This window comes from Amphiura filiformis, chromosome 4 (genome assembly GCF_039555335.1).
Source record: "Amphiura filiformis chromosome 4, Afil_fr2py, whole genome shotgun sequence".
Lineage (NCBI taxonomy): Eukaryota > Metazoa > Echinodermata > Ophiuroidea > Amphilepidida > Amphiuridae > Amphiura > Amphiura filiformis.
In genome coordinates, this window is record NC_092631.1 from 74,117,297 (window position 1) to 74,142,397 (window position 25,101).

The 25,101-nt window shown below is 35.8% G+C and overlaps 1 protein-coding gene across 1 annotated transcript in view; it reads left to right on the plus strand.

The window, feature by feature from the left end:
* Positions 1 to 21,030, plus strand: part of LOC140151403 (myosin-10-like) — a 116,866-nt gene extending 95,836 nt beyond the window's left edge. Inside the window, 14 exon segments of the mRNA XM_072173730.1 lie at positions 9 to 266; positions 522 to 689; positions 1,199 to 1,366; positions 1,872 to 1,997; positions 2,842 to 2,926; positions 2,929 to 2,946; positions 2,949 to 3,052; positions 3,402 to 3,695; positions 4,114 to 4,326; positions 4,720 to 4,803; positions 5,444 to 5,568; positions 5,935 to 6,043; positions 6,365 to 6,537; positions 16,479 to 21,030. Coding sequence (XP_072029831.1) covers positions 9 to 266; positions 522 to 689; positions 1,199 to 1,366; positions 1,872 to 1,997; positions 2,842 to 2,926; positions 2,929 to 2,946; positions 2,949 to 3,052; positions 3,402 to 3,695; positions 4,114 to 4,326; positions 4,720 to 4,803; positions 5,444 to 5,568; positions 5,935 to 6,043; positions 6,365 to 6,537; positions 16,479 to 16,605 — 2,052 coding nt within the window. The 3' untranslated portion in view covers positions 16,606 to 21,030.
* The last annotated feature ends 4,071 nt before the right edge of the window (positions 21,031 to 25,101 follow it).

Below are 25,101 nucleotides of genomic sequence, written 5' to 3' on the forward strand. Positions count from 1 at the left end.
TTTTTCAGAATGAAGTAGAGTCCTTAAGCCAGCAGTTAGAAGAAGTAGATATGAAGGCTTCTTCAGCATCCAAAGAATCCAGCTCACTGGTAGCACAACTCGCAGAGGTACAGGAAAATCTGAATGATGAAACTCGACAGAAGTTGGCTCTCAACACCAAACTACGAGCAAGCGAAGATGAGAGGGAACAGCTACAGGAACAACTTGATGAAGAGGAGCAATCAAAGAATAACTTGCAGCGCCAAGTGTCATCACTCCAGACACAGGTGAGATAGAAAAGAGCACATAAAAAGGATGGCACTATTTTTGCTTTGTGTAACAAAGCCAGCTGCACAGATACAATATCAACACTTGTACTTCTGATTTACAAGCTGTATTTCATAATCCTTTACAATCAGGAGGTATGCCCAATTCTAATCCCAAGACTTGTGATCTCAACTCGCTTGTCTTGTCCCTCACATAAATCTCTTTGTCCAATTTTTTTTTACTCAAACACCACTTTTGTTCATTGCTTGCTGCAGCTTGCTGATTTCAAGAAGAAGATGGATGAAGACACTGCTGCTTTGGAAACTGCCGAGGAGGGTAAGAAGAAGAATCAGAAGGAAGTTGAAGCTTTACAAACCCGTCTGGAAGAGGCTATGGCTGCCATGGAAAAACTAGACAAGACCAAACATCGCCTGCAAGGAGAGGTGAGGAATATACTGATTTCTTGATGACCTGTGTAGGTCTTTTGGCATTTAACCTGCAATATATATAAGTTGTTTGTGCAGGTGTTTGGCTTTGGTTTTACATCAGGTGTCACTAGATATCATATTATTAATGCAACATGTTATAAGAAAGAACTTCCTTTTCATGTCCCTATTCCAGTGCTGACTTACGGCTTATGCTTATGACAAGTATTCCCACCAGTATGGCGCATGATTGGTGCATGACTTACCAGAATTGACGCAAAGCTTTCCAGGAATGAAAAAGGAGCCTTTTTAGGCTTTATCTTCATTTTTCCAGACTGTGAATATTTCTTGAGCCAAAAATCTCAAGAAATTGTCAAATTTGCCTAACAACAAAATGCTTACGACACTCGAACAAAATTATTTAAGACTCCTACTCCTAGCCCAGAATTTTACCAACTTGTACCAATTTGTACCAACTGAGGCAATGTTGGTTTAAAGAAATGTATTCTTTTTTAAACAACTTTCAGCTTGATGATGCAGTGGTTGACCTGGAACGTGAGAGGGCAAGTGTGAATAGCTTAGAAAAGAAGCAGAAGAAGTTCGATGCACTGCTGGCAGAAGAGAAGTCTGAGAAGGACAGACTGGCAACCGAGAGGGAGAATATTGAGAGGGAGTCACGCAACAAAGAAACAAAGGTAAAAACCATTAAGAAATATACCCCAATAGTCATTGTTGGCAGCATAAATTGATGTCATAGTTTGCAACAAGTGAGATAGCACATACAAAAAGTATGACAAATTTGTCCAAAATGAGATGATTCCAAAAGCCATTCTGTGCACCACAAAGGTTAGCTCTCAGAAGTGAGAGAAGTGGGTCCAAGACCAGAGAAATGCAATAAATTGTTGCAGCACAATGATGCATAACAGAAGTGAGTGCACATAGAGTAACTCCAAACTTGAGTCCTTCAAGTGACTACCTGCCTCTGGGAGGAAGTTAATTCAGGATTGTCCTTCAAACATTTCTTGTTGGTTATTTGAGGCATTGAGTATTTTGATGTTGCATACTGTATTGACTACCTACCTGTATCCCTGAGAGTACAACAAATCATACTTTATTATCATAATAAATACCATTGTAGTATGTTAATGTTAAGTACTACACATCTATGACTAATCATTTTCTATTTTTTCCTATTCCCAGGTGATCTCTCTCACTCGTGAGTTAGAAGATCTTCAGGACCAACTAGCAGAGAGTGAACGTGTGCGCAAGGCGCAGGCAGCTGAGCTTGATGACCATCTGTCCAACAAGGATGATGTTGGCAAGAATGTAAGTTGCTATTAGGTTATCTGCAAATGGCATGCTGGGCTTCACACATCCCTATATCTTACACTTTTTCACTATAATACCTTAAAAGTTACATTTATAAAATACTTTAGTTATCAGAGACAAGTGTGTCCAACGCAGTAAATATGCGATGTATGCTTTAAGTTATCCCTTGTTTGTTCATGTAATATGAAAAAATATTACTGGTTTGAGGTGGTTGAGACCACAGGCTGAATGTGATATGACCACAAACAGGGAATATATTATTTTTCTATTTCTTACAAATGGTAGTGCAGGTTTATCAGGTTTCAAGACTTGTCATGTTGGTTATCATAAACAAAGCGGTAGCCATTGGGATGAGACACACCCCCCGCCAATCTGAAAAATGTCACATTTTTTCTGTAAAAAACATTGACAATCAGCCTTTATGAACGAAAAATTCACAGAAGGTCCACTTTTAAGCCCCTACATCCCCATACATCTTGGCTGTAGGCCTGATCATCAATCTTGCATACACCTCTATTATTGTAATAGCTATAAAAAATGTAATATACAAATCGTCAGTAATGGGAATCAAAGATATTGGTAAAAGCATCTGTGAACAAAACAAAAAAACAAAAAAAACAAAACAAAAACACCAAAGACAATCACAGTATTACATTATCATTTTATATTGGTAAAAAACAACATGTTTTTGAAATCCAGTGCTGCCTAAAATGTTGCTTTACCCATGTGATATTTTGGCTCTTAATAGTAATATGCATTCAATTTAAATAAAGGAATTGCGGCATATAAAAGCACATTGCACTGTTATCTATGAGATCCATCTGTGTATTTTTCTGTGCAGGTCCATGAATTGGAGAAGGCCAAGAAAGCCTTAGAGAGCCAGATGGAGGAGATGAAGACCCAGGTGGAAGAACTGGAAGATGAACTTACGCCACCGAAGATGCCAAACTCGTCTTGAGGTCAACATGCAAGCAGCCAAGACCAACTTTGACCGTGAATTGGCAAACAAAGAGGAGCAGAATGAGGAGAAGAGACGTAGCTTAATCCGACAGGTAAGACCATCAATGCTTGGTCCATCTTTATTATTTATAGAATATCAGTTACCAAGGACATTAAAACAAGGAGGTATTTTGAACGAACCCAGTATTTTCTCTGTATTTTAACTTTCTAAATCAAGAATCGGTAGGGCAAATTGTAATGATTGTTCAAGAAATACAGTAAAACACATCTTTAACCTCAATAGTTTGACGGTTTCAGGATAAAAATGTGTGGTTAAATTTGTTGGTGATTTTCGGATGCAAATTTTAAAGTCTGAAATTGCAATTTTTTCAGTATTTATGTAGGCTTAAGATTATTTAAGAGTGGTTTTATAACATGATTTTTTTTGTACTACATAAACAGCTTCGTGAGATGGAAGCAGAGTTGGAAGACGAGAAGAAGCTGAGAAGCACTGCCAGCGGCTCCAAGAAGAAACTGGAAGGTGAAATCAAAGACCTGGAAGGCCATGTGGAATCAGCAAACAAGGCTAAGGAGGGCGCTATCCGCCAGTTGCGTAAGGCGCGAAAGGCGCATATGAAGGAAATGCTCCAGGACTTGGATGAAGCCAGAGCTTCTAAAGATGATCTAGCTGCCAGTGCCAAAGAATCTGAACGCAAGTTTAAGAACTTGGAAGCAGAACATATGCAACTACAAGAGGTAAGATCTTATTTTGAAGACTTGTTCATTTTTTTTGTTCATTTTCTCTCTTTATTCCTTCCTTCTTTCCTTTCCATTTGCCAAAAGCACTACAGTGATAGGGTTAAGCTACACAAGACCGCTACTTCACTCTGTCTGAAGTTCTCGGCTGTAATATTGATGCACATTGGTTAGTTCAAAGTGCTCAATTGTGTGGTATTGGCTTCCTTGACTCATTTCCGATCAGATCAATGTATTAATATTAAGAAGTAACTGCATTTTTTAGGTAAATGGTAAAAACTGGAAAATGTCTCCTGCCATCCCACTTGCCTTCAGCAAAATATGTGATGTACTGATTAGGTTATGCCATAGGTGAAAGCTTTGCAAGCAAACTCGTTCAATTGGTCACTTCATTATTTTGTTGTTTTCTTCTGTCTAGGACCTTGCTACAGCTGAAAGGCAAAGAAGGAATGCGGAATCAGAAAGAGATGAGCTCCAAGAGGAGATCAACAATAACAGCAGTAAAGGTTCTGCACTCTCTGATGAGAAGCGTCGTCTTGATCAGCGCATCTCTCAGCTGGAAGAGGACTTGGAAGAAGAACAGAGCAATGTGGAGATGATGATAGAGAAGGAGAAGAAACTCAATGCACAGGTAAGGACACTCAACTTTTGTGTATTTTTTTTTTTTGTGCATTTGTTTATTTTTTGCTGGAGTGAAATGTATGTTTTCACTTTTCAGTGTTGAAAAGAATAGCTTTGCTAGCAAAAGGAGTTTTTGTCAATATTTTTGATTGCATCACTTTCAACCGTCTTGTGACTTATTTGAAATGTTTATATAGATTTAAAATTTCTGTATTTTGTAGGCCATGTAATCTAACTGACTTTACACAAGGATAATTATGTTCTATTCAACTATGTACACATACACTTTTATGTGAATCTTGTAGAGGTCTAAAAAGCAGTCAAACATGATATTTGTCGATGTTGACCACGTAAGAGAGTATTTGTTTTGAAATTAACTTTATATATCTTGTATGTATTTCAGCTTGAAAGCGCAACCAATGAACTTTCTTCTGAGAGATCTACAGCACAAAGACTAGAGAGTGCAAAGCTGATGCTAGAAAGACAGGTACGTAGTAAGAGCTTTATTGTTTCTAGGCAATTATACTCCAACATAATCATTTGGGTTATTTTACTCAAAAATGATCTTTGAATGTTTTGAGTACAAAAATCCAGCAACACAGTGGAAGGTCATATTTTGAGCAGTGATTATTAAGTGGGAGTTAATGAAATGTTAGGCCATTTTAATTTTATAGTTTGTCTCAAAGCCCTTCCCAAGTTAACCTAATGCGGAATGAGGTGGTTTTTTTACTTTAATTTTTTTGTCTGTTATCTGTGGGATGAGCTTTTCGATAAGAATAGACCACCTTTTCATCTTTTGAGGAGGTTTCACTGTGGTCAAGATGAAGAATTTTATGAGATGAGATTTATGATTTAGGCTATTTTGATGTGTGGCGATGTCAGACGTGCGATTTTTGTGTGGTGGATTAAAAAAAAAAAACTATAACAGCGGGAAAAACTGAATAAAGCACACAAAGCGGGCGATTTTACGAATGCGCACAGGGGCTTTGAGATGAACTATTAAATTAAGATGATCTTCTGTCATTGGGAATGATATCATTTTGTGTTGACTAAATAACAATTGATTGCATTAAATCCTTGTGATCTCAGTTAAGTAATTTGATATGTTTGTTATCTATGTACCACAGAACAAGGACCTAAAAGCCAAACTTGCGGAAGAAGAAAACTCAGGGCGTTTAAAGAGCAAAGCCACCATTCAGCAGCTGGAGGGCAAGGTACTTCAGCTCGAAGAACAGCTAGAAGCAGAAGCCAAGTGAGTGTTCATCCAATTCTTAACCATTCTCCTGGTCAGGCTCATGCATGTGTATTTGTGTTGCCTCTTCCCCTTTTGCTGAGCTAGGCTCTCCAGGGTTGACGAAAATGTCCATATGAACTCTGTTAAATCACCAAATAGTTGCCCATTCTCCTCTCTCTTGGTCTCCATTCATTACATTGTTTCATATCCTCTTTGCCATTATTACTCAATAATATACTTTAGTTGATTAAAAAACCACTTTCTAAACATTTATATTAATACCACAAATCTATATAATCAAATACATTTCCTGAAATGGAATAATAGAGAGTAGTTTCAATAAGTAATGCGATCAATATTCAAGTTATAACATTTTTTTTTCAGAGAGCGTAATGCAGCTTCTAAAGCTGCCCGTCGGGCAGACAAGAAGGTGCGCGAAGTAGCTATGCAAGTAGAAGATGAAAGACGCCATGCAGATCAGTACAAGGACCAGGTAAGGAAAACCAGTTTATCCTCCCCGATTTTCCAGTAAATTTACACATCTAGCATTTGTATGTTTTATGATGTAGGTTAGCAAAGAAAGCACAAAGGATACTTGATTTTTTTGAAATATTTAAATTTTTAAAAATCGACACTTTCAGCCCTGTCTGGTGAACATTCACATCAAATCAAATCTGTATGACTGGAAATACAAATTTGGGATTTATATGATTCCTGTCATGTGAGTTGATAGAGTGTCGTCCACGATTCACTATTTAAATTCAAAGAACTTATCCAAAATGGTAATAATATCCTCGTCACTTACCTCTGACAGGTGGACAAGGTGAACGCGCGTGTGAAGGCACTCAAGAGACAGCTTGACGAAAGCGAAGAGGAATGCACAAGAGCCAACGCCTCAAAACGAAAAGTCCAACGTGACTTGGACGACCAGGTGGAGGCTTGTGAAGCTTTACAAAGGGAGGTGAATTCCCTCAAGACCCGACTAAGGTGAGTCTCCTCTCCTTGTGTGTGCCATCGGTTTACATCTATATGGTCAGGGTTGAAATTGCAATTTACTATGCCAATGCTAACTTCTATCCGAATCTCAGTTAATAAATCAATCAAAAACCTATTAAGGTAGAGAACTAGTCTTGTATAGAGGGAGTATGGGTTTCAAATAGAATAGACAATTGGGTAACTTTCATTTGCAATACTCACTCCAGTTGTGGAAGATAAACGTAAAGCCTTATATAGGGGAGTATGGGTTTCAAAATAATTAACGCCAGTTCCATTTCTAAAACATACTCCCTCTGTGAAAGGTGTTTCTTAAATTGTCCACAGGGGTGTGGCAGATTTTAAATTGAATAACTCAATATGCATGCTTATTGAATGGTGGCAGTGGTGATGAAATTAGTGCCAGGGTTCCCAACCTATTCTGGAATGTGATCCCATTTACTATAAAACTGCATCACATGATCCACCTTTAACCCCTGACCTTTAACCTACAACCCCAATATGTGATCACAGTTCACAGGTTTTGGAACTTGACAATGGAAGGAATGAGAAGGTTTCAATACAAAATGATAGGACGAAACCTGAGCATTTTCTGAAGATACATGTTTTAAAATTCCATTTGATTGGAAGCTAGATTTCACAGGCTAAGAGTTATGGCACTCTGGGTCTACCCTGTAGCTGCACTACTGAATACAGGATATGTGAAAGTATATAGGCTCTCACAGAATGATAATTAGGTCAATTAGTAATCACATCAGTAATTATGTTACTCAAGTTCTTTTTAATTGTATGTATAAATTCAGTTTGACTTGATGAATATTAAAGATTGAAGTGGTGGGAAGTTTGCAGTAAAACCTAGATGATACATAAGGCAAAAAAAAGCGTTTGCTCATCCTCGCTCGACCAGCTCTATTCATGAAAATCTGGTAAAAAGTTATTACTGTACACACAAAAATACCTATCCTAATAATTTTGGAAATTAAAAAAAAAAGTTTTTCTGAATTTTTATCTCACTTCGAAGTGTTTTAAAAACATTATGAAGTGATAAAATAGAGAAATATCCAATTCACACCTGTTAGGTTTTTAATTAATTTTTAATTAAGCTTATACATGTTTTAAATTTGGCTATGATTTTTCAAAAGACAAAACAAAATCTGATCGACCTACTGACTGACCCTGTCTTTCACAGAGCAAAACATTTTTTTTGCCTTGCTTTGGTCTTTGACAAGGTTATGTTGCATGTGCACACAATTCACCCAAGTGTGAATCTGGATGAAGTTCATCATGTAACATACCCGTGTATCAAAATCATCATCATCATAATTTTGCACGTGTAGTATTTAGGCTTTCTACTTGGAATAATATTACCCTATGATTATAATATGTGTAAGATCATTTGCCCATTTAGATGCAAAGTAGTGAATACGGTTTATATTTCATCACATCATTGCTCAGAACTAAACGCTTTTGTAATTTATTGTGACAACATTAATGTGGCAGCTAGATAATGTAGGGCAGAGTAGTTTAATTTTAACTATCTGTATCGATAAATTAGGGTACAGTTTTACCATTTCAGCAGTTATGGTGAATACTATCACAGAAATGCATAAAGGAGAATCAAATGCCCTCTATTGCCCTGTATATTGAAACCGTTGGACACAAAGGAAAGTTGAGGGTATTTGAATTGGGGTCCTTACACAGAGAAACAAATGACACAAAGTCTGTCTCATTTGAAGAGTTTTCAAAACATATGATAATCACATCTTGCGTATAACTCAAATTACACCCAGTTGGCACTTAAGCATTGATTATATCAGGGTTGAGATTCTTCCTCGGATTAATTCCTCATTTTTGAGTTTTTCTTCCCTGTACAAAAGTATTGGAGATTCATTAATTTTCCTCCTTTTTGGTACTTTTCCTCTTTTTTGATCGAACCTTTGTCTCATGCCAGTTATATATACTTAGTTTCACCTCAATTTGGTAGTGGTGTCAGTGCTTTTATCTACGCATGTGTATACTGGAGGATTAAATTAATGCAAGTGATTAACAAAATCCCCAGCTACGTTACTACCAAATTCTAGGCAAAACAAACTAGAGTTCCAAATGGGCTATTCCATTTAAATTTAAAATCCATACACCCTATGGAAGACATGTCCTTAATCTCCCCACAGGGGTGTAGATTTCAAATGGAGTGAGTCGCCCATTCAGGTAATCCCATTTGAAATCCACACTCCCTGTGGGGGAAGATCATGTTGTCCATAGGGGGGTGTATAATAGATATCAACTGAAATATCCCAATGGCTTCAACCCCATAAAGATAGCAGCAAGTCTGCAGTACCGGTTATCTATTTCTGTGTGTATTATTCATCTAATCAAGAAAAGCTTGATGTTTAGTCTTCATAAAACTTTTTTTAAAGGACATACGAAGCATAGAAATCTAGAAGTAACTTAGCATTGCCCCCTTATAAATCTGTAGTGTGTCTGTCTTTGTTTGCTGTAGCTAACTTGATGTAAACTTATGATTCAATTTACAGGGAAAAAGATAAAGATATTGAGGAAAGAGAAAGAGAGCACGAAGAACAACTAGCTGCTTTTACCTACCAATGGGATCTGATGGATGAATTTGAAGCAAAATAGCCTAGGGTACACCATCATTCCAGCTTAACTTGATATTTTATTTTGTCTCAAACAAAAATGTTTCAGCTAATATTGTGTTTGATGCACCCAGTCTGGCCGAGTTGTTCCAGATAATAATATTATGCCTGCCTGTGATGGAGTTGTCAGCTAATTTCACCATTATATATTTTTCCCCCTTTTTAAGTGTATAGTGTAGCTAATTTGTGTGAAATGCTAATAATCGAGAGTTGCCTTGTCTTTTGTTTATGTATATTGTAATGTGATGTATTGTTTTCAAAGAGGTAATGTTAGGAGAGTCCACTCCATGGCTAACATTCTCTGAATATATGCTGTATTGAATTGTCACATACTGGGAACCAGGGGTGAGAAGGACCAGATTTTAATCTGTTTCCAGATATTTTTTTTTCAACTTCCAGATTTTGTCTACACTTGTTGTGTACAAAAGTATATATGGTTTAAATAATTTCAGATTTTGTTAGCTGTTCCAGACCCTCCGTTCGCCAAAAACAGATATTTTTAAAAAAACACTCTCAGGCCTGCTGGAAACAAAAAGTGTACTTTTGGCATTTATTGACAAAAAGCCTGAAATTGGACGGTATTTGGCATCTTGCAGCACAAGGTTTGCATGTAGTGCTTATATTGCGATTACACCCATTTTCGCAAACAAGCACATTAATTTGAAATCAAAGTGTGCTTGGTGTGGGGTCAACAAATTTGAAGGTACACATCTTTTGCTCTCCAAGAATGATGTTCATTGTCTGGACTCTCCGGCCCCAACCTCTTGATTTTCTTCATTCAAAAAATCAATTTTAAAGGCTTTAATGGCTAATTTTAGTCAATTGATTGGTTAATTAAAGAGACAAAACAAGAAACTTTTTCTGAAAGGTTATGTAACCTTCCCTGGAACTGGAAAAATGACCACCATCAGGTCTCCCATGCACTATGAAAGTCCTGGAATTTCAAAACACCTTTTCCAGACCTGAAAATTTACAAATGGTCCATGGAAATTCCATGTAAATTGTATGCATTCTAATACCTTATTGTTTGTAAGTTTTAGATCCAGATATTTCATGGAGAACACAAAAGAGATAAGGGCCCAGTTTTACAAAATTAGGATAGTCATAAAGACTTGGAAAAGTGTTTTATTTTGGCCTTGAAAGTCCTCGAAATTGGAAAGGAGTCCGGCGTGAAAGCCCTGCATTATTGACATGTTAAGTTGTATGTGACTGTATTTTTGAGTGTTAATTGGTGTCTTTCGCAGAGGTGGTAAAAGCACCAACGACGGAGAGTGATTGTCTATATATGTTCCCTAACATGCTTACTAGACTTGGGTGAGTTGAATATTCAAGACTGCGTCAAAGACCAGCAGCTAGACTTACCGTATACACGCACGGCCAAGTTATTACTACTACTACTAGTTCACCATTACCACTACTACTACTACTACTAACCTCCAACACAGCTAGCAGTTTATTTGTTTCATTACTCATTATAACTTGTTTATGAATTGAATCACTGAGTTGTTAACAACATTGCATGATTTCACATGTATCGTTTAAAATATCATGAAGAGAGATTGCAATATACTACGTTTTGAATTTTGAGGTTGATGTCAATGTAATACTTCAAATCATAATGTATTGTAATTTTACCAACTTTCTCATGGTATCAAACAAATAAGTACTGTGCAGGATATTTTTTAATTCCTATAGCTATCTACTATCAGTCTAGTGCAATACTAGAGACAATTTTATTATTTAAGGCTATTTTCACAAACCACCCTTATATATCGGTTCACATTATATATCGGTATCGAGATAATAGGCTGGGGTATCTATTTTATTCTTTTCTTTTGATATGACAATATTTTACTTCTTTTTCTTTAATGTGCACCTGATTTTGTAGGTAACTGTGTTTTGACTAAAGAGGTTAGTTTTTGTTTATTTTTTGGGGTGGAGGGGGACAAGCTTATCATTAATGTGCACCTGAATTTGTCGGTTACTGTGTTTTGACCAAAGAGGTTATTTTTTGTTTTTGTGGGGTGGAAGAGGGGCGGACAAGCGGTAATAAGGGGTGGAGTCATCCACAGATGAAACCCTGATGGGTGATACATATAAAGGAAAAAGCTAAACTAATCAAAAGAAAAAACAAAGGTTCAGTCCAAAATATAGGAAGCAAAACAAATTCAAAGGTGCGGAGCTTTCTATAGAATTGAAATAAGCAGGTGTGCAGTTGGATTATAGCTAACCAACCATACAACGACCCAAGCAGTTACATGGTGTTTGGGCCCTTCATATGTAGTTTCCTTGCTAATAATATCAGTGCAATTATACCTTGTAGTTGGGCTAGGGAGAATCAGCGTGAGTGGAAAATGACATACTTTTCAAGGAATTTCGCTTTTCGCACATAATTAATGCCAATTTGCAGACACAATTTTGATCGTTTCTGTACATTTATTTACCATTTTTATTTCAAGAAAATCAAATGTTAGCTTGTTCGTATACTAATATATCATTAAAAATTATTGACTAGTAAAACGATGTTTATCAATGAAGTCAGTAGAGTTAAGAAAGGGGTTAAATACAGCAACGATCTCCCTGACTGATCTAGTACCTTTTTTCAAACTGCTTTGAATTGTATGACATATACCATCATGTACTTGATGCACAATGGGTCTATTTGAGCACACAATCTGGCATTTAACATGGAAAAAGTTTTATTCAAATGCAGAAAAACATGGAATTTGAGAAAAAAAATTGCGGAAACAAAACACAGATTCTCCCAGGGCCACCCACCATATTTAGTATAAGCAATAAATGCAGCACATATCTTGTTAACCGTATATGTTTAATTCTGCCAACTCCGACATTTTTGCATTTTTAAGTCGCCACGCATTGTGGCTGATTTTCTTGGTAATTTCTTCCCATATCACAAGGATTCTGTCCATCCCTGTCTGGTAGAGAGTGTGTCTGCAGCTGACATTTCTCATTCTGCTGCTAATGTAGGGTTTCCACAGGGGAGAAATTTACCAAAAGTCTTGGGAAAGTCAAGGACTTTTGATTTTGGTCACAGAAATTACAGAAAGAAGTCAAAAGTGTAGAATTCTAAAGTGAGGAAGCAATTTTTGTCCAAAATAAGTGGGGTGGGGGGGTTGTTTCTCAAAGTGGAAAGAAAGGTCAGGTCAACAAGGGATAGTTGCGAGCTGATGTCATGTATGTTGTTTTATTTGCTGGTGTGGATTTTTGGGACTGGGTCTTTGAAAAGTCATGAAATCTTACAATTGAAAGTCTGTGGGAACCCTCAACACGGTTTTCTGGTACCTCGCTCTATAACTATAGGTGCTGGGTTTGATGGACTCACTACGATCATAAACAACGATCATGCCCTCAATTTTATTATGAATCCTGTTCATACATGCCAGGCTATTCAGTGATTGTACATGTATTGCATCAAAATTAAAACTGAAAATGAGATACAACATTTTACAAGTTTTTTTACATCCCAGAATAGTCACACTATAAAGCAGCTGGGCATTAACGTTGTTTAGGACCGATTCTCTACCAATCATGCGCACAATTAGCGTATGTATGAATACCTATTTATAGAGCCTACTTAATAATAGCACAGATATATATTCAATTGATGCATACCTTACATAAATAGAGTTAATACATAAAATATCCTGATATAACAAGGGTAACATTTCTCATCAGGAATCATCCTTTATTATATCAAGTACAGACTCAAGTTTGTATATAACTTTGGATGGTTCCTATTTCAAGTTTTTGTTTACATCACAGTGTAAAACAACTTATGTGCAGAGGTTGTGCAACCGATTTAGAACTATTTTGTGCATACTTATGGTTCCATCTGTAGAAATAAGTTGTTTTACATTGAAGAACATTATTCTAACAGATTCAGACGAATGCATCAGTTTACCATGTTGACACAATATCAGTGCCTGATATTAATGGTTTTTTAAACATGATTATTCATAGTAATCCATTGATATGCTTCTTTTACCACACAGATTTAATAATGCTTTATTTCAATAATCACACATGAATTATCAGCATATCGAAAAAATGCATGCCATGTACCTGATGTCGAAACTAAATATTTGAAATGAAGAAAGCACTCTTCTGGAATGAGTTGCTTTTACAAGCAACCAAAAAACAAACCAAGACATCCTTAAAAAGACAGTTTTTTATATATCGATCGTTTAATAATTTTAATAATTGTACACACGTCCAATTCCACTTCCAAAAACAGTGGTACAACATAATGTTGATGATATCAGAGAATTCATTTTGTTTAAATGTTTCTACATGTTGTAGTGGCTTGCATTTTTATTGATATGGTAGCTTATCTGTTCTAAATCCAGTGACACCTCATTACGCCAATGTTCACTGGAGGGGCATGACAACTGGTATTACAGCCCTGTCATATTGATTTCAACTGCTAATGCCTATAATGCATCCAAACGTCTAGTGGAAAAAATGAGGTGTCACTAGAGCTGGAACAGGTAATAATCAGCTAAACATCTCAAAAAAAGTAACTAACCCCACCTTAAATAATGGACATTATTCAAAAATGGAAGATTGTGTTACAAATCTGTAAAATGCGTTGGAAGCAGAATTTATATATCTGCACATTTTGACACCACATTTGTAGCAATTGTCTAAATATTGACGTCACAGCGTACATTTAAATCAATGTAACCGAAGATTTGAAAGTTGCAGTAAATTCTATTGATTTGTATTCAGTATAATGGAAGGAAATCTGTGTAATGATATCTGTGTTTTTGTATTGTAAGTGCAACTTTCAAATCTGGACCTCACTACATTAAATTGACCGGTGTTTTATTGTTTTCTGGGCTATCGTATCAAATGAGGTGTCAAAATGCGCAGAAATAAATTCTGCTTCAACACATTTTACAGATTTGTAATACAATAGCCTGTTTTTGAATAATGGCCATTATTCAAGAGGGGTTAGTTACTTTTTTGAGATGTTTATATTCAATTCAACATGGAGTGAACTCAAAATTAGACCACCTGTTGCTAGTGATGGCTCATCCACAGTAACAAGTGGTCATGCTTTGAGGGCATTCCAGAGTAAAGCACCTGTTCATGCAATGACATGTCTTTTTTTTGAGTGAGAACACTTGATTATGGACATGCAAAGTGCACCAGAGTTCAATAACCATAAGTTTCTTTTCTAACAGCAAGATGATGTCTGTGATGAAGACACTGCAAGTTGACAGTGCCTGTATGCCTCCTGCTCGTCCCTCTCCATCACATCACTTATTAACCAATTACAGCTTATTTTACAGAGTGTAAATATTTTCCAGTGTTGTAGACTTAAAACCACAGATCTGTTTTTATGGACTGTGATGAAATAAACAAATAAAGGTATATTCAATTCAGCAGACGGGTTTGTTAAGAAGTAAACTAAGATAATTGGAAAGTGCATGCATCCCGTATTTTGTATTCCTTTGCACCTTACATTAGTGGGACCAAGGGTCCCGTGTAAGAACGGCATTTAAACTGATCGGGCTACCCTGGGTAAATATTATGTAATAAACAAATAAATAAATCAGGCATTTTGTTCTCCCTCATTATGATTGGAATTTTCATTTTAGGTCATAAGCAGTTTTTTAAAAATCTCCTATATTCGGTGCAAGATTTATCAAACTTTTCATAAATTATTTTGCCACCATATTACTATGGGCTTCTTGAAAAAGAAGCAAAGGTCTACTTTTTGTATCTGTAAAGAATCTGTAACTAAATTTAGTTAAACATTGTCCATACAATACAGTTGGTGACTACTAGTACTGCTTGCTTACACTGTAATCTACCAAGATTATATCAGGCCCAAAAGAGTTTGACAAATTGTTCCTATCAGTTTTTTAAAATTTTATTTAAATGTTGCATGGGTTCATTTCATTGGTGATGTTCATATATCAAGCTAATCAACCATCGTTTGCAAGATGTGTGTGTTGTTTTAGTATGAATTTCTAAGGAAAATAATGTGAAAGAATGTTTACCCATATTTTAATTTCACCTGCATGGGGCTTATGAAACATTTGAAAGTCCAGAAACAAATTCTAAACATCAGCTTAGCTTTTGGTATACTTTCTCTTTAGTCAAGCTAGACATTTTGTTTCTTCTTTCCTTCTTTCTCGCATTTTCCTCTTTCTTTTCTTCAAATTTGCTTTACTTTATGTTCCTTTTCTTTGCATTTGATGTTGACTCCTTTCAAACCTGACAAATTCAAGATTTGATTGCATTTAAATTGCATTTAATTTGGGTGCTTCCTGAGGAGGTATGCTTGAGTAATTGGCAGGTTATTTGTTGTGCAGAATTCTTCAATCAAATATAACCACTCTTTTAGACTAACTTGCACCAAGTTTGGGGAAACAAAGACTTTTGATAGATATAAGTATATAGGAGGTCCCCAACACTTCAAAAATACAGATGACACTCCAGCCTGTAGATACAGTCATGAATCTTTACCTTTAATGTAATATAAACTGCTCAAATAAAGAAAGTCCGCAGTCATGTAACCTGTCCTACACCAAAACCTGATCTTGTTATGACAATTTAATTGATAAGGTCGTGTGGAGAATCTTGTTAGCTCCAATTTAATACCAAATTTGCTACCAAACACTCTAAATTCGGAGAGATTGATACCAGTATATGAAATTTGGTGCATTTTCAAAAGTTGCAAATTAAAAACGGACCACGCGGACCTGTAGAGGTGAATGGCAGAGCACGACCATTGACAAAGCCCGAAACAACCGCTAGGTCATATCGATCGCATCGTGCCCTAGTATTCATCAGTAAAGCACTGTAGCAATCCGTGCGTTTTAAATTAACAATTGAATAAAGCGCGCACTTGGGATAGTCGACAGGGGCCCATCGTGGGCAAGCAAGCTTGACCACATTGCTACGCTAAGCAATTTCGACCGCGTGCATAGTTTGATTTGCAACTTTTGAAAATGTAGCAAATGTCATAAACTGGTATCAATCTTTGTCACTTTTGAGTGTTTTGGTAGCAATCAAATCAATCAAATTGTCATAACAAGATCAGGTTTTGGTCTAGGACAGGTTACATGACTGCGGACTTTCTTTATTTGAGCAGTTTAGTATACCAGATAGCCTACATGTGTACCAGACTGTGCATCAACTTAAATGGTGACAGCTCATTTGACTGGTTCATTGATGTTAAATCTCAAGTTATTTCATAACATTGATGTAATTTTTTTTAAATTTTGTTTTCCCCTTCCCCTTTTGCAGGACTGCAGGTAGTGGCTTATCTTCACGTAGTAGATACGGCGGCGGATCCAGCAGGAAACAAGGGCTAGACAGCACCAGCAGTGCCGGCGAGGAACCTGATGGATCTGAAGGCGGATCGGAAAATTAGTCACTAACAAACATAGTTTATTATTATAATTATTATTATCAATATAGAATAATAAAAAAATTTACAGAAAAAAATACTAACCCAACACTATTTCTTATAAGGCAGACTTCATGCTTAGCCATTGGTCAACTAAATGAAAATGCAAGTAGTCTTGGGCTATTGTTTCTACCATTGCCTACAACTTAATTTTTGCATGGCCAATGGCTAAACATGAAGATGTTGTTTAATATAGTATGTAAAGATTATAAATAGTAATAATGAGAATCGGGGAAACATTTTTTGTTACTTTGTATTATACATGGGAAGGTATGGAGGTAATATTTTTTTTTCCTATTGGACCATAATTATGTTGAATTGCCATGTTGTATAAATATCACTAAAGTCAAGAGAATTCAGACTCGCTACTGCATGAATGCCCACAAGGAATATCAAAGTGATCTTTTTCCCATTTTTTTTCCTTTTCTTTTTTCTATCTTTTATTTGGCTTATGAATGGAGAAGGCTATATACATTTGGAGTTGTGAATCTTATTTCCATGGATTGCCAGCCAAAATGATATCTTGAGGGACTGTTTGTACATTCTAGATGAATTTGCATGCTTACTTACTTGTAGCATAACAGAAAGTGCACAGAAAAGGAGTACATGTATAGTAGTTTGAGAGTGCTTGCTATGTATATCTAGCCTCAGTAACCACCATATGACAAACTTCTGACTGTGGCATAAGTGTTATCAAATAAAACACATGCCAATCAAGTATTGTAGGGTTTTGTATGCTCTGTATCCAAAATGATTGGTATAATCAGAAAAACCATTAATTATAAGAATTGAGAAGCTTATGATTATAATAGAACTTCCAGAATTTGACAATTTGTCCCTCCACTGATTTGATTTAAAATCACTTGTAATCAGTTTGGAGTTAATTTTACCCTTATTGGTTGCCTTGGCAACCAAATCTAAAATGAGAGTATATAAATATATAATAATCACTTAATAGTGTAATACTTTATTTTCTTATATTTTAGAATTTCTTGAATTCAGCTAAAATGAATTATTGATCTTCTAGGTTGCTTAAATATTTATAGATTTTGTTAAACTAATTTGCACTTTTGTAATTATTTGTCACTCTTGTAATTTTATGGTATCCATTATGATTTAATCTGGTTAGTGAGGTCAAGAGTCAAAGGTCTCACTGTATTTACTAGGTTTATTGGTTTATATTACCTATCTTGTTTTGGATTAGTTAAAGCCAGGTAACTTAGAAGAAGTCATGTTGTGTTCACAAGATGTAATAATTTATGAGATAGCATGCAAGACCTGATCCGATGCCTTCAACCTAAACCTGTTTAACCGATTCTAAGACAATTTAAACCTGTTTAACTGATTCTAAGACAGCTTATTTTTCTTTATTTTTAAAGTTTAGCTAATTCAAACCCAGCCAAAATTTTGCTTGTTTTTTTTTCAGCTAAGCTTAAAATTGTTTACAAAAGGAAGCAATGATTTTGGACAACAAACAACATCGATAACCAGGGAATTTGACTTTTTTTTAGTGATACGGTTGTATAAATTTTCTAGGGCACATATTCCAATTTTTTTATACAACTTTCAAAATTGTAATTATTTTGTACGTATTTTTTGGTGGTATGTGCATTCCAGGAAGGAGAGAAAAAGGGAAGCATTGTATTATAGAAGTTTTTTGTGCTACTCATGTGAGGTCCCCACCCCTTGTAACAGTAATACATGGGTTGTTAAATATCAAGAAATAGTGTTTGGGAAAGTACATCATATCTATGTATACTGGTGCCAGGTAGATGTTGTATAATTCCAGACAAGTAAAATGATAAATGGTGAACATCCGGTAGAAGCTCCCTCCTACAAAGAGAAAATTCCAGGATGTCATTGTTTTATATCAAACCAAAAAGATGTGTCACTATTTCATACAACATCAAATTCCAGGCTCTTGTATACATAGATATATTTGAAAAGTGATTAGTCGGCTAAATTTGCTTCATGAAAGAGAAAAACTCTTCGCATTCGTCAGCAGTGTCTGGAGGGTCGTTTGCACACGCGTCCACCGCAATACATACGATGCGCAGACAGCATTGTTATATTGCCAAACGGAGGATGCAAAATTATAATTTTAAAATTATTAACTGAAAGTCAAAGGTGATTACTGGTAATGTTTGCTTACTAGGACTGTGTACAATATGCAATTAACTCTACCAGTTATGACCTTTGACCTAACATTTAAATGAGTTAATGCAAAACATGTCATCTGAATAAGTAAAGATGAACATTTTATATGTATATGTAGTATGTACTTAAAGTAGCTTGATAAGAATGACTTTTTGTGGAGATTGGAATGAGAGAATGTTTTATGAATTAAGTTTCATATCTTTAACACTACCTTTTGGGTTAATCAGCTCATACAAATATTGTTTTCCACATGGTTGCATCCCTCATAACAAGTAATGATAATAATTTTGGTGAAATTTTTATCACAGATATATGCAGTGAAACATGGTATTTAATCTGCGCTGGATTGTAAAAATAATATTGTTGTGACAAATAAATGCCAAGTTTGAAATGTATTTACTATCAGATGGGATTGTGAGTGACTTGGCATTCTTTGATTGTATAGATGTAAAGAGTTGGTGGGTGGGTGGGTGTTAGGATCAGCCCATTGTTTCTAGTTAAAAAGTGTGTATCCATTCATTCTTTTGTTTAGGTGAGGGTATGACTATTTGCAATGTAACCTTTGGTATATTTTTATTTGTGTGACACAGTTATCAGGATGCCTGAATGTGCAGAGGTAAATCTAGAAACACCTAAAATTTATAAAAACATGACTAGAAACACACAAATTGTTTTTATAATTATGTATTTTTATTTTTGGTGTGCAGAGTAAACTAACCCAGTTTCAAACCATATTTCAAAAATAGAGGAAAAGTTGTACGCACAAGATCTGATTTATTTTGGAATTTTGTGTATGTCCAACTATTGCTTGTAAAAGTTCTCATGTTTCACCAATATCAGACTTGACTCTTATCTGACTGAACTGTTTAAATCATAAAGTCAATTAAAATAAGGTTAAACTTTGAAAAAAAAAAGTTACAATCATATTGCGATAATTTTAGTCAAATATTAATCTGCTTGCAACATCCATATTACTAGTATTGCACACAAACCACATATATTTTTCTTGTCTTCTGGAGTTCTTAAGTTTGACGCACCATAGTATAACTTAAGAATAATCAAATCTTGTTTGTTTGTTTTTTTGATTTCATCAAATTTTTGTATAATAAAAGCATTCCTATTTGTTTTGGTGATGAGTATACACTTTGTTTTACAAAGACGTTGGCAAAAAATATTAATTAATGGATAATTTACATATTTTTGTGTTTTGGGGTTGTCACCAAATGGCATTGTGAGATCAAGAGTTAATATTGTGTCAGTGAATTATACTCTTGGTCTTGCACCTGTTCAGTCCAGATACTGGTGTATACATGGGTTATGCCCTGTGTAAATTTCATCAATTTTGAAAAGAAGGTAACCAGAGCTAGCAATCATAAATAGCTGCTTTATGTTTATAGGACTGATACGCTAAGTAATTCACATAAACAGCAGCTCATGAGATGATAATGTTAAAAACATGGGGAATTATTTCCAAATATATTTCTTCAAGGAGTATTATTAATTAGAAATGATATCATTGTAATGTTAGCGTTAACTCTGTGTAACAAGCAGAGTATGCCTGAATTATAGAAGTAAATCATCACCAAATATCTGTTTGTTCATTACTGAAGCAATATTTATGTAGGTATAGTTGCCATTGTCTTGGTAACTTGTGGTGGGAAATCCTCTCAATAGAGGTAGCCCCGAATTGTCGATATTTAATGAAGCACCATAATATTGATGGTAATTGAATGTATAACACTCATTATAAGCAAAGTAGCATGTAATATACTTTCACAAATAATAATGTTAAGATTAAAATTGCTATATTGTTATTTTGCAGTTTTATTTTGTTTTCCCTTTTTAATTCCTATTTAATTTCTATTGTATTGAATAGAAACCTTATCTATTCATTTATTCAAATGGTAATAAAGATATGATATGTGCCTTGTTCAGTCGGGCTGGGGTAGGTGATCAAACTAACGATAACAAAATGTGGTTCATTCTTCCCAGAATTTACGTTTTCCTAGGTTGTCGTATGACAGACCTAATATGTGCGCTTACAATGAGGGAATATAATGCAATTAACTACAATTTTGTACCAAGATAACTCAAGTTTCAATGTAAATGATCACAGCAAGGCTTGTTTTTTTAGCCAAATTAAAACGGATTTAATTCCTATTAACAAATGCTAATGATTGTAGCTATTTCACATGAAATAAAGGAAGGGTCTTATAGCTCTATGAGAAAAAATTAGTATTTTGCTGTATTTTATGTACATGTGTGTTATGTGATGTCGTATATTTATATATAGATATTTGCCCTTCATTAATGCGAGTGATACATGTTCAATTTTATGGGCAATATCAAAGACCCAAGATACAGAATCTTCCATTTGTCACTGTACACACTATAATTCATAGTGCACAATGCTAGATTTTGTATCTAGGGTCTTTTGATATTCGTAGTAGAAGTTGTGATGTATAACAGGATTAATTACCATAGCGATAGGTGGAAACAATTTTTGAATGTTTTGCCCTGCACTCCTCACCTATCATGTCTGTATATGTGCGCAATCATAGATTGAATACAATACTGCTCTTTTCACTGACAATCATACAGGTGCAAGTGACATGTACATGGACTCTGCATAATATGAAATTTCCATAGAATTGAATATTTAAGTGGAAGATGGGCTCAACCCCACCATTTTACAAAAGTAAAATGTCTCAGACATTTTATTGTTAGCAGACAGTTCTTCCTTTTGTGTGAAAGAAGGGCTCAAATCCACTCTCTAATAGTCTTCCAAGTACACTTAATCATGTTTTCCATGAAAAAAAGACATAACTCCATGGAGTTTGGCCTTTCTTCCACAAATATTGGGATTATTATGGAGATAGACTTGGGCCCTTCTTCTTCTTAGGTATGCAATTACGATCCGGGTCTATTCTTTGATAATCAGTGGTGCGCTGCAGAGTTTAATACAGCCCACGTCAAGTGTAGGGCAATACGTTCAAAAATTGTTTTCATCTATTGCTATGGTAATTTAAATTAATCCTCTTACATCACTACTTCTACCATAGCAAATTGCACAATTAAATTGAATGTGTATCAGCCGCTTTAGTGAGTGTAGAAAGTCATTGAGGTAATATAAAGGTTCATTCAAGGTACAGGTAATCTTCAATCTTGAAGATCCTGACCTAAGTTTTAGTCCAAGACCATAATTACTGAGTAACTCATCTCCAAGGGCAGCTATACTCGTACATATACTATATTGTGGTCTCTGCATACTGAGTCTGAGTCTGGCAAAAATGTCTTAACACCGCAAATATAAAAGTTAATTGTGTCACCCTCTCTATTCAGAAAACAAAAACTGATAAATACTTCTCTGAGATTGGCCAGTATGCAGTATATTGATCACAGTGGTATAACCCTTGATGTCTTGGCCAGATATTGAGGTTTGACCAGGCCGTTGCAACTCATATACTAGCGCAATACAAAAAGGTGGCGACAGCGTCGGCTTTCCCTGTGTATTACTGTGCGCTTAAATGGCGTCCGATGGCGCCGCCAACAGGCACCAAATTGATTCACGGGCGGCGCCATATTGGAAAAGTAAAGAAAAATGCTGCTGCCACCACGATAGTACTAAAAGCTACGTAAAAAATATGCGTAGTGCTGTGGAGACTTATGCTAATTAAAGAAAAATGTTGCTGCCATCTACGTCCACATGTTGCAAGCGTGACGATCACTGACCTCACATCGATGAATGGAGTTGCAATTCCATCGCACTTCGTGCTCTATTCTTCTTCCATGGTTTGACCAGCATTGGAATAAAGTTACTTGTCCTAATTTGATCTTTAAAATATTAACCAAACTTCTATAATAGGTCATTGGATATTCAAGTTGGGTATCACCCACATACAAAAAAAAGTAAAAAGGGTCTTTTTTCACGCACAAAAAAGAAGGGTACCTTAATCGTTCAGATTTTACTTGGTACTTTAAAAGTATAGCTAAACTTGCCACCAAGTGCCAACAAAAATGAGTTAAATATTCTGGGGGAAATTGCATTCTTAAACTCAAAATATGTGTGTTTTCATTAGTTTTTCTTCAGGCCTCTTAATGTTCACTACCGACAGTTTGAGGTGTGCTCATCACAAATCAACAGTAAAATACTTGCTTAGGATACAAAAAACACCCACATAGTGCTTGAGTTGAATCCATTTTACACAAATATAAGATACTTGCTTTGGGTACTTGCTGAAAGCCCTTGTACGCAGGTGATATACAACTTGAAATACAAGTGCCGCCAGCACACAAGCAATAACCACAGATCATTATTTTCTATAGTGTGATAACGTGTCCACAAGTTCTTTCATCCATTCAACTCGCACATTTTTTGCATGTATTAAAAATTTAAATTTACTGCTAGTAGGTCAGGCCGCCTGAATTGTTTGAGATTTGAATGGACCAAAGTGTAAATTTCAAACTGCATCTTTTCATACATATGAGCCAATGTGACCAAACATATTGTATATTGGACCCATTGTGTTAAACAAAATATGCTACCAATTTTGTAAGGAACTTTTCAATTTAAGGGTGAACTTGTGGCCCTTTATAACATTGGAAATCATGTTGCATAGTAGATATCATTGTCATCAATATTATTCGAATTTGACAGGCAAGAATTTTTTAGAATTTCCCAAATGTGACCCTTTTACCCACCCAAAAAATAAAAATTGCTTAGATGTAAAAAGCGGACTTAACCATTGACATACCATGGATTTTATTGTGCTGGCTATTTTGTACAGTTGAACTTAACTGGTTCTTTTTGTGTACATTTCAAACATTTTACCCTGAAAAGTGGGTCAAGGGGGAGGAAGGTGATGATGACATCAACCCTGTCATCTCTGGCTATGTATTCGCCACTTGCAGTTCCGCCATTATGCACTATATGCGGGGAGAGCCTCGAACTGGCAGCATACATGAAAGGAAGAATTACGTAACCTTACACAGAATGTTATATGACTGGTTCAATTCCCCTTCATGTATGCTGCCAGTTCGAGGCTCTCCCGCATATAGTGCATAATGGATGAAACTGCAAGTGGCTTAATGGGCCACTGAAATGTAACTGATAAAATTCAATGTATCAATTCAATTGACGTCAGTATTGGTGTACTTAGTATTTCCAAGTATTTATAGCATATGCATCAAGTTTCTGACACCCAACTTTTGGGGCTTCCCAACTTATTTTAAAGCAACTGCATCGTTATTGGTCAGTAAGTCACTGAACAAAGAAACTTCCAAGTTGAAGCAGGTGTGACTTCTATGTAGTTGCATGGCTTTGTTTGCGTCCCAGGGCAGTTTGATTTACTTAGTGGGCGTAGGATCAAGTTAGTACAAACTGTAATTTAGGAAGGAAGTAAGCAAAACTGATAACAAAATTTGCTTTATTGCTACTGTAAATAACCTTGATCCCAGTCACGTAGACATTCCTAGACTTGCCAAGACTATGTATAGTATGAGTGGGAACAATGTGTTTCTGACACATGTGGGTTCTGCCATTGTTATAGCTGTTCCTTAAGACTAAATGGATTGATTGGCAAAACTTAAGACATTTTAAGTGAGAGAAATTTGATTTTGTACATAACCCTGTGTTTTATGACATGGAAAATTAAATGCACCACCTTGGATTTGTCACTCAGGACCATAGACTAAAACATACAGACCAATCACTTTGTATGCTGTGAATTTTTGCATATTCATGAGGTCAATCGTGCATGTCAAACAAATAAAGCCAGCCCTGTGTGCCCGGCTATGCCTTCGCGTATACATGATAGAGAGTGCGTTTTTGGAAGACCGTAAAAATATGTGTGTAGGAGTTTCACATGTCGCATTCATTTGAAATGATTGGTGCTCATGCTGGGAATTCAGGGGTGTGAGAGGCCACATACCAAAAACGAGGAAAATCACTAAAAACAGCGTAAAATCAGGGTAAAAACACCAAATATGGGCTGAAAATAAAAGAAAAACGCGTAAATTTTAGCAACAAAAAAAGAGGAAATCAGCTGAAAAGAGGAACTCTCACATCCCTGTGGGATGATGGGAAATTGCTTGTTGGTGAATGGTGCATATTGTTAGCTGATGCTAATGGTCTATGCCCATCTACCATGAAAACTTTTTAAAATCTATTAAAATAGGCCAAGAGAAAAAAACATTGGTACACAACTTTTCTGTGATACTATTCAAGCAGCAAGTAGATAGAAAAACATTCCATGGGGACACAATAACTAGGTCTAGGGAGGGTGCTAACTAGACTACCAAGGT